The 13,285-nt window shown below is 45.1% G+C and overlaps 1 protein-coding gene across 1 annotated transcript in view; it reads left to right on the top strand.

The window, feature by feature from the left end:
• The window catches only part of wdr90 (WD repeat domain 90), a 32,288-nt gene extending 19,716 nt beyond the window's left edge, over positions 1-12,572 (top strand). Inside the window, exons 27-43 of the mRNA XM_088613122.1 lie at positions 147-281; positions 777-944; positions 1,271-1,365; positions 1,458-1,560; positions 1,802-1,923; positions 2,254-2,410; positions 2,871-3,061; positions 3,561-3,729; positions 4,203-4,320; positions 4,963-5,134; positions 5,261-5,383; positions 6,126-6,306; positions 7,794-7,924; positions 9,427-9,570; positions 9,842-9,961; positions 10,271-10,355; positions 11,711-12,572. Coding sequence (XP_088469248.1) covers positions 147-281; positions 777-944; positions 1,271-1,365; positions 1,458-1,560; positions 1,802-1,923; positions 2,254-2,410; positions 2,871-3,061; positions 3,561-3,729; positions 4,203-4,320; positions 4,963-5,134; positions 5,261-5,383; positions 6,126-6,306; positions 7,794-7,924; positions 9,427-9,570; positions 9,842-9,961; positions 10,271-10,355; positions 11,711-11,868 — 2,372 coding nt within the window. The 3' untranslated portion in view covers positions 11,869-12,572. The remainder of the gene's footprint in view (positions 1-146; positions 282-776; positions 945-1,270; positions 1,366-1,457; positions 1,561-1,801; positions 1,924-2,253; positions 2,411-2,870; positions 3,062-3,560; positions 3,730-4,202; positions 4,321-4,962; positions 5,135-5,260; positions 5,384-6,125; positions 6,307-7,793; positions 7,925-9,426; positions 9,571-9,841; positions 9,962-10,270; positions 10,356-11,710) is intronic.
• The last annotated feature ends 713 nt before the right edge of the window (positions 12,573-13,285 follow it).

Raw genomic sequence — 13,285 nt, 5'->3', positions numbered from 1 at the left:
AAGAGGATACATTTTTAGGAGCTCAGATGCAGTTTGAGAAGTTCCATTGAACTGCAGTTTTGTGGCTCTAATAAAAAGCAGACTTACTAAGCAGTGAGAGTGAGACTCCCCAGTCCAGTGCATGCAGTCACTGACGACGTGTGCAGCCCCTGTAGGTGACTCTGAGCTGGTTCTCAGTGGGATGTTGATGTCCAGTGGAATGCCCCGACCGACTGCACCAGTTCCTTCTGCCTCTCCTCCTTGTCTGGACATCAGCTCCATAAACAGATCAGGCTTTGAAGGTGAGCAGGATATTGCCTTGCACATTTTCCCAGTGCTGTTATTTTACTGGCCTCTTACTTTAGTTTTCTTTACATTCATTTTGCAGTTTTATGTTATATGTTCCTCTGTCGGCTCTTTAGCAAAGAGACCTGATAAAGTGCCGATGACTGTTACACAACCAAGATGGTCTGCAGGTATTTCTTTTCCACTGCGTTTGCACTGTGGATCTCTGCTCTCCCTTATAAACATTTACAGCAATATACCAGTATAAAAGCAGAGTACAGTGTAGAAAAGCGCCGTAAAGTCTTTTTTAAATCATGGTGAAGTATAGAAAGGAATTATAAAGCATAATATGTAGCATTGAAACCACCACAGAGAAAAAAAATAGCATTATAAGACCATAGAAAAAGCAAATTCATCATAGTAAACTTTCATTTGGGCTTATCGTACAGTGTAATCTGCACTTTGTAGCTTCAGGGACTAGTGTGTCTTATCACTTTTCCCTCTGTCCGCAGCGTTCCTGTCTGTGTGTGAGGACCGGGAGCGTGCGGACCCGGCCAGAGGGGCCCCAGCTGCAGTGACAGGCTCCTTTCTGCGAGTCACCGAGACCCCAGCAGGCCCCCAGAGGTCCCCATCCGGCGTGAAGGCCAGCCGGACTCACACACCCACGCATCTTGACTTTGGTAAGTATCTCAGCTCTTTGCCTTATGTTCACAGTCTCAACACCCTGCAGAACAATGTTTTGGCTTCCAGCTTCCAGTATGGCTCCTACTGTAACTGCAGATCACCTCACTGTCACCGAAAGACGCTGTAGAACAAAATAAAAAAAATAAAGTCCTGTCGTACCTTTTTTTTCACCTTGATCAGGAAGGGAGCTGAAAACTAGCGAGATGAATTCCCAGCTGCCTACACCAAGTTGTGTGAATCTCTTGTCCTGTGCCCCACCAGCGGTTGATTATACATTCAGTTGCATGTATGAGCAATCGTTTATCCTTTGTTTTTTTTACAGATGCTCTTTGTGAAGGAGATGATGCCAGGCCACCAGTCCGACCAGATACCTATAAACACTTCACCCCTCTCTTTAAAACGTCAGTGCTGGATCAGGTATGGTGGCTGACCTCCGAGCACTGTCTGCAGGGTAGGGTGGCAGATACCCCCCAAGATCGTCGTCTCAGTTGCGTGTCGCTGTCTTTTAGAGCGCCGCCACACCCCTCCCTGGTGAAGAGAGCCTGCGGCTGAAGGTGGTGATTGGGTACAATGGGAATGGACGAGGGAACGTGGTCTGGAACCCGGACACAGGTGATCTTGACATTGCTCTAGTTTTTAGGGCTGTTTTGTAGTTCACCTCATGTGTCTTATCACGGTACCACAGTGCCCGCTGCAGAACTCATGAAACCCCAGTGCTTTGAAATCGCAATTAAATCTTGTAGCCCCTGAGCTTCTTGTAACCCCAAACCACCACAGTGTTTGTTAACATTATAATGCGAGTCTGGGTTTCATGGTGATTGCTTATTCCAATGCCTCTCCTCCTGCTCCCCAGGTCTGTTTGCCTACTCTTGCGGCTGTGTCGTGGTGGTGGAGGACCTCCACTCGGGCTCTCAGAGACACCTGCTGGGCCACTCCGAGGAAATCTCCACCCTTGCTGTCACCCACGACGCCCAGGTCACGGCTCCCGGGATTGCAAATCAGTGATCGGATAAGAAATACGGTCTCCGTGCAGGGAAAGAACCGATAGATATCAATGGAAATAGTGATTGTGCAGGTCCTGGGAATGAAGAGAAATGGTTTAATGGAAAATCTGTTGTATCTTTGGAATAGCCTTGATTCTGATGATTTTCATTTTTGCAGGAAACTAGGGAACTCAAAACACTAAAATAAACCAGCCCAGAATTGGTGGTTTGTAGGTTCCTGCATTCCATAATGTTGGAACCTAAATGAATGTGGTATTTAGAAGGCTGTGACACTGACACTGGCTCTGTGTCTGTTCTACAGGTGATAGCTTCAGCTTCGGGGGGCAGCGATGGATCTCGAAGTCTCATCTGTATTTGGAATGTCCCCGACGGGTCCAGGAGAAATACCATCTCATACCACCGGGGACATGTCCAGGCCATGGCCTACTCCAGGGATGACTTCTTTTTCCTCTCTGCCGGTCAGTTTCGCTCCCTGTCACAGGCCCAGCGCTGACATTCACACTGTGGACAGGAGCAATCTAGCACTCTTGTAATTTTTACAAATATTCCAAACCTTTCTTCAAGCCCCACCAAGGACACATCTTAAGCTGAGAACGGTTGGACTGTTGCTTATCACTGCTGCCTCACTTCCTAACTAAACAGGGAGGGTGAAAGTCACACTGAAATAACAACTTCCCCGTTCTTCAAGATCTCATGGCATGAGTGCTATTTGGAGATTTGTGTAGTATTACAGCTGTATTGCAAAAGTGTGTTAAAAAAGGGCAGAATGGTGCACAAGCAATACTGCGTTTGTGAACAGAAAACAAGATTTTAATTTTGGGGGGGACCAAAGTCAGGGGTTAGCAGTAACAGACTGAAAACTAATGGAGATAATGGAAATAGAAATGAAAGGAAACAGAAATTGTTGCTGTTTTTCAGGAGATTACACAGACCCTGGCATTGCGCTGTGGAACACCAGGACATACCAGCTGCTGTCCAGCGTTAACCTGGCCGAGCCAGTGCATGATGTGGCCTTTAACCCAGCCTCTGCCAGCCAGCTCGCTTGTGTGGGAAGGGCCACCTCCATCTTCTGTGCCATTGAAACCCAAGGCCAGGATGTGCACTTGAAGGTGAGCTGTAAATCATGGTTATTGAATATTGTTCCAGATAAACTGGATGTCATTGTATAAAACTGAGTTCAATTAAATCTCAGAAATCGGTGTTTCAAGGAGTAAGCCACGTGATTAGGTGACAGACCGACGAGTTTAAATGGAAGTGAACTACAATCAAATGGACTTGAATTTAAATGGAAGTGAATAACATTATTATGTTATAGGGTTCTACTTTGTTCTTAAGACTATGGTCCTTAATCCGTGCAGTTTTTCCTATGTTTTTATTTGTTACCACTTAATATTTATGGATTTCCATGAAGTTTTTCCAAGACGAAAACAATACAGTGAAGTTGTAACGCAAGTCTTTCGCTGTTTAACAACAATGTCCCCGTGGACTGTTTCAGCAGCTCTTTTTGGGGTGTATCTTTTTCTCAAGACAGTTTGGAATGCTTTTGACTTTTTCGAAAGTGGTTTGGCCGAAGGCGTTGACAAATGCAGCCCTGTCCGTCACCTGCAGGAGCACAGGGCGGCTGTGCCAGAGGAGGTGGGGGACGTGGAGCTGACGGCTCTGTGCTACAGCCCCGACCACATCCTCTACACGGCCACCAACCGGGGGCGGGTGTGTGCCTGGGACTGCCCCACCACACGCTGCTTCATGACCTGGGAGGCAGACGAGGGCGAGATCGGTCAGTCCGAAATCCCGAGTCCTTGTGAATGTTCTTGTACAGCCACCTTTGCCCCCTTGTAATTTTGCTATAAGAGTTTATGGCCCTTGCCCTTCACCTGTGTGCTTTCAGATTGTGTTTTATGTCACAGCATCGTCTGCTCTTTTACGTGTGCGTTGTGTATACATCACATTGGAATGTTTTTTGGAATTGCCCTTCCCATTCAGAGATCCCACCGTGTTCTGGCAATGAGAGGGGGCATCCTGGAAAGAGTGCTGTGTGGAAAGGCTCAGCTGTCTGTTTGTGTAGAACCATTTCCGACCAAAAGGGCAAACGTGCCAGGATGGCCTTATAAAGGGGCGGGTGGTGCAAGATGGGACAGCTTCATGGTCGTTGAAGTCAGTCTGAATGTTTTTGGGACTGAAAAGAGTCACAGGGTAGGCCGGGCTGCACAGAGTGAAGGGCTGACTGCGTGTGCTCTGTGCGTCCTCAAGGGGTCTTGCTGTGCAGAGGAAACCGGCTTCTCACCGGCAGCAACACCCGGCGGATCCGGCTGTGGGCCGTCGCCGCGGTGCAGGGAATGAGACCGGGCCCTCATAGCTCAGGGGACAGGTGAGCAGTCTGTCCGCTCAGCTCCCTGCGAAACAACTGTGTTGTTCCTTTAGGTGTTTTTTTTTTCATTCAAAGCTGATGAATACAGGTTAAACAGAACTGTAAGGCAAAAAAATCTCTGATCAAGGGTGGGAAAGCATGATCTCTTTCCATATGCTTAGGCATTCTGCCTCCGTCTGTGTTTTGCATTCTGTAGAGTATACTGAGATCTTATGCCACTGCAAGGAGTCTGAATTGTACCTTTTCTACTTTTCAACTTAAATAGAAAATTAGGATCACTTTATTGGCCATGTACAATTTCTTGTATTAGGAGTTTATCTTTTCACATACCCCAACTTGCTCTCCATGAGACACAGACAGGGAGAGAAGCTTGGGGTCAGAGCGCAGGGTCAGCCATTTATACGGCGCCCCTGGAGCAGTTGGGGTTAAGGGCCTTGCTCAGGGGCCCAACGGAGTAGGATTCCTCTGCCGGCCGCAGGATTCAACCCGGCAACCTTCCAGCCACAGGCGCAGATCCTGAGCCACAGAACAACCACACCGCCCCACACATGTGGAATCAGACACACTTTGAGAGTCTGATCCTTAATAGCATTGGTCATCGTCTCTATCTTTTTTTTGTCTCATGTTGGTCCTCCTGGACAGGAGCAGTTCAGTGCTGCTTGAGCATGAGATGGTGCTGGATGGCACTATCGTTAGCGCTGCCTTTGATGACGTGATGGACATGGGGATTGTAGGTACCACAACAGGCACCCTGTGGTATATAAACTGGGTGGAGAACACCAGCATCCGTCTCATCAGCGGCCACAAGAATAAGGTGGGCATGTCTTTCTAACCTTCCAGCGGTTAAGCATCTGAGAGTCTTGAGCTGCTTCCCGTTGTAGAGCTTTATGTTCAGGTTTCTGAGCTGAAGTATCTGAGTTGTTCTCCCCGAATCGTGCAGGTAAATGATGTTGCCTTCAGCCCAGAGGAGAGTCACTTTGCCACGTGTGCTGAAGATGGCAGTGTGCGGGTGTGGGCAGCCCCAAGCAACGAACTTGTGGTGCAGTTTCAGGTCCTCAATCAGGTAAGAAGCATGCCGTGGTCTGGATTGTGCGTTAACAGGTGCATCATGTAGAGTGACTCATGTCAGTCTGACTTTATAGTGTCAGAAATGTCCCCCGTGGCATAAATAGGATTCACAACATTTAACATATCTAGTTTACACAATTCTTCAATAATGAAAAATTGAAAATCACTTTAGTGGGGAGGAGAGTAATGAAGCCAGTTCATAAAGGCCCGTGTGAAATTTGGCCACCCCTCGTCTTTTCGAAAAGAACATCCAGGGTTTTTAATGAACACAGTGAGTCAGGGCCTCGGTTTTACGTCTCATCCAAAAGACAGTGCCTTTTTACAGTACACTGTCCCCTTTACTGGGGCATTAGGACCCACACAGACCGCAGAGTGAGCGCCCCCTGCTGGCCCCACTAACACCACTTCCAGCGGCGACCCCAGGACGCCTCCCATCCAGGTACTGACCAGGCTCACACCTGCTGAGCTTCAGGGGGCTGCCTGATATAGGGTGCAGTTGCAGGGTGATATAGCTTCTTACTAACTGTAGTTAAGCATAGTTAAAGTATAATATCAACACTTTCATAACTGGATAATTGCGTCTAAAACAATTTTGCAAAGCTTTTAGAACGCTACGTTACTGATGTCATTTTGACTTTTGTGTGATATATTAAATGCACTTGATTAATATATTATAGGGATGACTCTTTCAGGAAAAGGAACTAATCCGTTAACATCCTTTATCTTTATTCCTGCAGAGCTGTGTTTGCATGACTTGGATCCCAGTGTGCCCTTCCCAGGACGTCCAAAGCAGCCAGCGCATCGCGGCGGGGTACAGCGACGGCACACTGCGGGTCTTCAGCCTCCTGACCGCGGAGATGGAGCTCAAACTGCACCCCCACCCTGTGGCCATCACCGCCATCCAGTACTCTGTAGACGGTAGGGTGACTGAGTCTGTACCCTGGCGCTCCTCAAGCCTAGTGGCAGGAAACCAGCAGCATGTGGTGGCAAGTGATGAGTTAGCAGCACAGAAAATGTCAGCATTACACATGCAGTATAAGAAGGATGCACCCTGCTCCTTCAACAGAAGGCTCCTCGATAGAAATAATAATAATTCATAATTGCTTACACTTATATAGCAGTTTTCTGGACACTCCACTCAAAGCGCTTTACAAGTAATGGGGACCCCCCTCCACCACCACCAATGTGTAGCCCCACCTGGATGATGCGCCGGCAGCCATAGTGCACCAGTACACTCCCCACACACCAGCTGTCAGTGTGGAGGAGGACAGAGTGATGAAGCCAGTTCAGAGATGGGGATTATTAGGAGGCCATACCATGATTGGAAAGGGCCAATAGGAAATTTTGCCAGGACACCGGGGTACCACCCCTACTCTTTTCGAGAAACGCCCCGTGATTTTTAATGACCACAGAGATTTAGGACCTCAGTTTTACTTCTCCTCCGAAGGAAGGCGCTTTTTTTTTTACAGTATAGTGTCCCCGTCACTTTATGGGGGCATTAGGACGCAAACAGACCGCAGGGTGAGTTTCAGTGGGCTGCCAGCTGTGAGTTGCAGGGTGATATGGCTGATGGCCAGTAGTATTATTAGTAATAGTATTTACTAGCCATTATTAATCTTAACAGACAGGACTGAAAAGGTCTTTCTTCTTTCTGACATTTTAAAGCTGTAGGTCTTAAGAAGATAAGAATGATTAGAAATAAGTGGAGGCCATTCTGCGCGTATAACTCATTTGTTAGTAGTCCCAGGACCTCATCCAGCTGCTTCTTGAAAGATACCGGGGTATAAGCTTCAACAGCATGGCTGGGTAATTTGTTCCATACTCCCATAATCCCTTGGGAAAAGAAGGACCTGCTTTCAGTTTTAAATGCATGGCCACATGAATTCCACTCTCTGTTCATTGTGAAGAAATCTGCTCAGTTGCCTCGGTCAGTGCCTTTGAGGATTTTTAGTGCTTGTGTCAGGTCCCCTCGTAGTCTTATCTGTTCTGGGCTAAAAAGGTTCAGTTCCTTCCTCCTGTCAGTACAGGACATTCCCTCAAGTTCCAGAATGGATCTGCTCGCTCCTCTCTGAGCGATTCCAAAGCAGCGATATCTTATCTATAACATGCTGAATAAAAGTGTACTTAATATTGTAAATGAAGCCTTAACAGTATATTATACAATTTTAACATACCATCCCTTGATTTAAATTATAACCTTTTCAAGAATTGATTTTTATGTTCAAATTGTGTAACGCACTTATTATCTCCAACTGTTTGCTGTGGTAGTTAATTCATCATATAAAAGTCACCCCTTTGAATTCAATCTCAGAAATCTGTGTTTCAAAGAGGAGGCCACTTGTGATTAGGCGACAGACGAAAGACCCCCACAATCAGTGTGGAAATGTTCCCCCTCCCTCCCACAGGTCAAGTGATAATTTCAGGTGGGAAGGATGGCCTGATGGCTGTGAGCAGCCCACGGACAGGAATGACCATCCGCATCATCAGTGACCACAAGGGGGCGCTCATCAGCACCATTCAGTGTGTCAAGAAGCAGGTCAGGACTCGGGATGATAATAATAATAATAATAATTGCTTACACTTATATAGTGCTTTTCTGGACACTCCACTCAAAGCGCTTTACAGGTAATGGTGACTCCCCTCCACCACCACCAATGTGCAGCATCCACCTGGATGATGCGATGGCAGCCATAGTGCGCCAGAACGCTCACCACAGGGAGGAGAGGAGAGTAATGAAGCCAATTCATAGAGTTCATAATGCAGGTTGATGAGCCTTCATCTGGGTCCTGAAAGTGTCTCAGCAATGCTTTCAGAAATTCTCCATTCTAAGGCAATACAGGGAATAATTCTAACACTGGGAATTATCCTAAAATTAATAATTGGCACTTAATGTTCTAAAATTGCTCTATGAATCTAAAACAACCTTGATTAAATCTTTATGCAAATACTTTTCATTATGTATTCTTTATTCTCTTTCAAACCCTTTCCATAAATTAAGAGTGCTTGATCATGTTTTAATGTTAATTTGATTAAAAATTATGTTGTGATTTCTGTTGTAAGCCTTTATGTGTTTTTCCATCTTAAATTGATGCCTTTCCAGGCCTTCTGGACTTTTAAAGGGGAACTGCAGTGCTATTTTCATTTAGGGGTTTGAAAGAATTGGCATTGCTGAGTATATTTCAAGATTTCAAGCCACAGTAAAAGTAAAATGTACACAGTAACTTGTAAAACCTCCAATGTACATCACAAAATAGCCTCAATTTCCAGGTATGCACATCACCATGTTCTGTGATTCAGAATGAGGCCAAAACGTCTGGTAAAGTGAAGCAGACTTAATACGTTGTAAAGAAGCAGGCTTGTGAATACATTTCTTTTAATCCAAAAGAAATATCACTCTTGACTTTGAGATGATTTTTCAGACAAATACTACTTACTTGTTAAGTCTGCATGCAAATCACATTGGAACATTTCTGTGGTGAAATGTCCTCCTGCACAACCTGTACTTATTTGCTTGTACATCGCATTACATTAGTCATTACAGTGACTAGTGAGCAGGAAGGGCCGCTTCACGTCCCAGTTCTTGGGAGCACTTGCCCGTGGTGAGACCAGAGGATTTAGACAACATGGTGACTTGCAGTATTTTCACAAAGGTCACGTTTCTGTGCTTAATTTGGACTTTGTAAAATTTTAATTTATTAATTTATTTTGTTACTGAGATTTAATAACCTGTCTAAAAAATTGGGACTGCAGTTCCCTTTAATTTTCTTGACAGAGAGCTTTGTGCAGCACATGTCTAAGTCTCCCTTCACAGCTAACTTACTCTGCAGTGTCTGGTCTCTGCTGTACAAGTCAAGGCTGACTGCGTACCATTTCATTGCTGAATTGAATGTGTTTTGACTTTATATGCCCTGTATCAAAGGCAGCGACACTGTGTTTTTGAATGGCATGACGGCTTACGCTTAGCAGTCTTAAGAAATAACAGACTTGTGCTCAATGCTAAGTTCCAAAATCAACCATTTTATTTTATTTTCCCTTTAGTACACAGAATTCGGTCTTGAAGGAAACGAGCTGTGGTTGGCTGCCAGTGCAGATAGGCGTGTCAGCATCTGGGCTTCCGACTGGTTGAAGGACAAGTGTGAGCTCTTGGACTGGCTCACCTTCCCAGCTCCTGCCCGTACAGAGGTGAGATGGAAACTGAGTACCACCAGTGGGCATAACTGCACTGTTTTCCTTCCCCGCTGCCCCTCAGTGCAGGAGAGTTTTCAGCAGCTGTTTCGGCTTTAGCGGGTTACTAGCATAATAAGCATCTTAACCAGAGCCCATCACATAAAATCACATCTAGCAGACACAACACAGTTTGCAATAAGTCAGAGAGGCCTACTGTATACTGTTTGTTCAGGTTGGTGTTTCAGACTTAGTCAATTGAAGTGACTTTGCGCTTTGTTTGGGTCAGGAGTTGGACAGCCTACCTCCCAGTCTGGCCGCTTTCTGCCCTTCGGCCCCGGGGGTGGTGCTGTATGCTGGGTATGGCGTGGAGAAGGAGATCATGTTCTACAGCCTGCTTCAGAAACAGGTGACGTAGCGCTACCGCACAAGCAAGCTCCTCTGTGTCCGAGATATTTAACAAGGGCCACGCGAATTCTGGTTTTGAGAATTGTAAATAAGTTGCTGAGATCAAAGTCTGTGTTGTTGTGACCTTGCAAGACTCATCCTATTTCTTACTCTGTGTACTGAGGTCTTTAAAGACTGAACGTGGGTTTCCAAGTGGAAATGCCTCCACTTTTTCCTAAATTTGAATGGTGTTCATATTGAATTTGGACACATTTTTTCCAAAGGCCATTCTCAGTCTTTGCAATATTGCTGACATTGCATTTTTCTACAGATTATCAAGAGAATTGCACTCTCTCACTGGGCAACATGTTTAAGCCTTTCTCCCAAAGGCCATCTCATTGCAGTTGGGTCAGATGGTGAGTCCTTTCACTCTCCCATTTTAAATAATTATCCATCCATTTTCTAACTGCTTCTTCCAGTCCAGGGTTATGGGGAACCCAGAGCCTATCCCGGCAAGCAATGGGTACAAGGCAGGGTACACCCTGGACAGGACACCAGTCCATCTCAGGGCACACACACAGCAGGACCAATTTTCCCAGAAGCCAATTAACCTCCCAGCAAGTCTTTGGACTGTGGGAAAGAACCAGAGCACTGGAAGCAAACCCACACGAACAGGGGATGAATACACAAACTCCGCACAGATAACGCCCCAAGTCTGGAATCAAGCGCAGGGCCCAAGCACTGCAAGGCAGATATGCTAACCACTGTGCCACCATGCCATTAGTGATTTAAAAATGTCAGTATTTCATAAACATTCATAAAGTTAGTTCTCCTAGTGCAGATCCTGACGTTCCTTTTGTACAGCTCTGCCTACCTTACTGTCATTCATGTCAGAAAAGTAGCAAATCTTGAAATCTGTCCCCACTTGAGTGAACAGAACAAACATTTAGCTGGGGCTAAATCATGCCCTTCCCTTTGACAAAAACACTGAATGTCTGTTAAATGTATACTTTTATAAATCAGGCAGCCCTCTCTCCACATTTTCGGCTTCATGAAATGATAGTGTCCTATTAATATTACCCTAAGGTCATATTCACATCTTAATGAGATCATAGTGTAGAATTCTCAGTTTGCTGGCTTTGTTCTCCTGGAAATATTGTCCTCACAAATGAGCAGAGCTTCTTTCAAAGCACTGTTCCAGACCCATTAATATACACTGAAACACTCCAGAAAGTGGAGATAATTGAACGTGGAGCACTTGACTGGCCCCTCCGGATGGGACGCCAGTCCGTCTCAGCGCCTGCCCCTAGCAGATGCTTTGCTTAAGATAAGATTAGATCACTTTATTGGCCATATACAATTTCTTGCATAAGGAATTCATCTTTTTTCGCATATCCCAGCTTACTCTCCATGAGACACAGACAGGGAGAGAAGCTTGGGGCCAGAGCGCAGGGTCAGCCATTGTACAGTGCATTGTACAGTGCCTGGAGCAGCTGGGGTTAAGGGCCTTGCTCAGGGGCCCAACAGAGTAGGATTCCTCTGCCGGCCGCGGGATTTGAACCGGCAACCTTCCAGCCACAGGCGCAAATCCTTAGCCACAGAGCCACCACTCCGCCCCTTATGCCTAAAAAATCATTTCTAAAATCAACGTTGGCCTTTCAAGTTCCATCTTCTATCTTGTTCATAAATGTAGTCTTTAGGGAAAGCAGGCTTTCCAATTCGCCCACGGCTGTGGCATGCACTGCTTTATATCTGGAATTGTTCTCCCCAGAACGGCTACTGAAGCTCATCAAATCGACGAGTGGGAAGTTTCAGGATTTCGTGGCCCACAGCGACGCCGTGCACATGTGTCGGTTCGCCCCGTCTGGGAATCGGCTCTTCACCTCGGCCTACAATGAAATCCTGCTGTGGGATGTGTTGGGCTTGTAGACAGTCAGATCTGCAGCCAGCCACACTCTTCGCCTGCATTGTCTTTTTAAATGCACACCACTGTCAGTTTCTGCTGTCCCCTGGTTTCCTGTACACCTGCATCGGCTTCATTAGGGACGCAACTGAAGTCATGCGTTTTGACAGTGGCACTGAAAGTTTATTTCAGTAGACTGTGTCGCCTTGACTCATCGGAGTTGAACACTCTGGATTGTCAGAAAGTCAATATAGAGTCAGCAAAGCTGCATTCAGTAAATGTAGTGACTGGGATTTCCCAGTGTTCGTATGTACATGCGACTGTTAAACGTTTCTAGGAGTTGTCATGTCCTTTTCCCTGGACCCTCCTGTCTGTGATTTTTGGTTTAACTGTACTTTTGTTTGTCCTCATTATAATGTGGTTAAATATTCCAGAGTCTGAATCTGAACTCCTCATCACACTCCATCAGTTATTGTGATCTTTCTGCTGTCTGGAAGTACAGCTCTGTTAGGTTATTTTAGTAAAAGCACTAGTTTAGCTTCCAGCTAGGCAAGAGCAAACATTTGAAATGATGTGCTTAGTTCTAGTGTCTTTGTTTCTGTGTTACAGTTTCAGAACAAATCTGGGTATTTGAAGTTTGTACAAAGCTTAAGCTGTTTTTATAAAGCGTTCAGCTATTGCCCTATTTTTGTAAAAAGCTTTTTTTAATAAATGTTGCAAAAAGATAAAAGACGCGTGACTGGGTTTCCATTACTGCCTGATGGAAACTGCCCTGGAAAGAGTTGGACACCAGCTGAAGGCATCAATGAGATTCTTCCCTCTGTCCACCACAGAGAACAGGACTGAACACGTTCAGGTTGTTACTAATTGTTGTTCAGTTAATATTTTAAATTATATTTTTATTTTATAATCTTGTATTTTACTTATTTATTTTCAGCTAGATTTAACGCACATTTGAACAAAGTAGCGCCAATTAAAATTTTTACATCATTTACATTTATCTGACATTTTTTTACATTATATTGGTTACTAGTAGTTTATGCCAACACCTGACTTTCTTCTTTAGATGCACTTAAAACATTAAACTAAGTGTGACATACCATACAGAAATACAATTGAGAATATTTTTGTGGATGAAACGTTTCTCAAATCTGCATATAATAAAGAAGATCTTGCCACCTGTAACATCATTAGGAAGTACAGTAAGCCCCTGCTTTGTTTAACGGTGGTATTGAAAATAAATCGAACTGGTGAGAAAGCAATGTATAATGATAATTGACTTAGAAGTCAAAAGAAAAGATTTACATAGCCCTGTGTTGTGGATTTTAAAATATCTTGTAGTTCTAAAGGGATCTCTTATTCAATGTGCGATATAGAAAGGGAACTTGAGTGTTTTATGGCTGGGACAGTGTATGTCCTGAGAGGCAGTAAAATATGAAAGAA

This window comes from Lepisosteus platostomus, chromosome 19 (genome assembly GCF_059453375.1).
Source record: "Lepisosteus platostomus isolate fLepPlt1 chromosome 19, fLepPlt1.hap1, whole genome shotgun sequence".
NCBI lineage: Eukaryota > Metazoa > Chordata > Actinopteri > Semionotiformes > Lepisosteidae > Lepisosteus > Lepisosteus platostomus.
The sequence above is the reverse complement of the archived record's forward strand: the minus strand, read 5'-3'. Positions and strand labels throughout refer to the sequence as shown.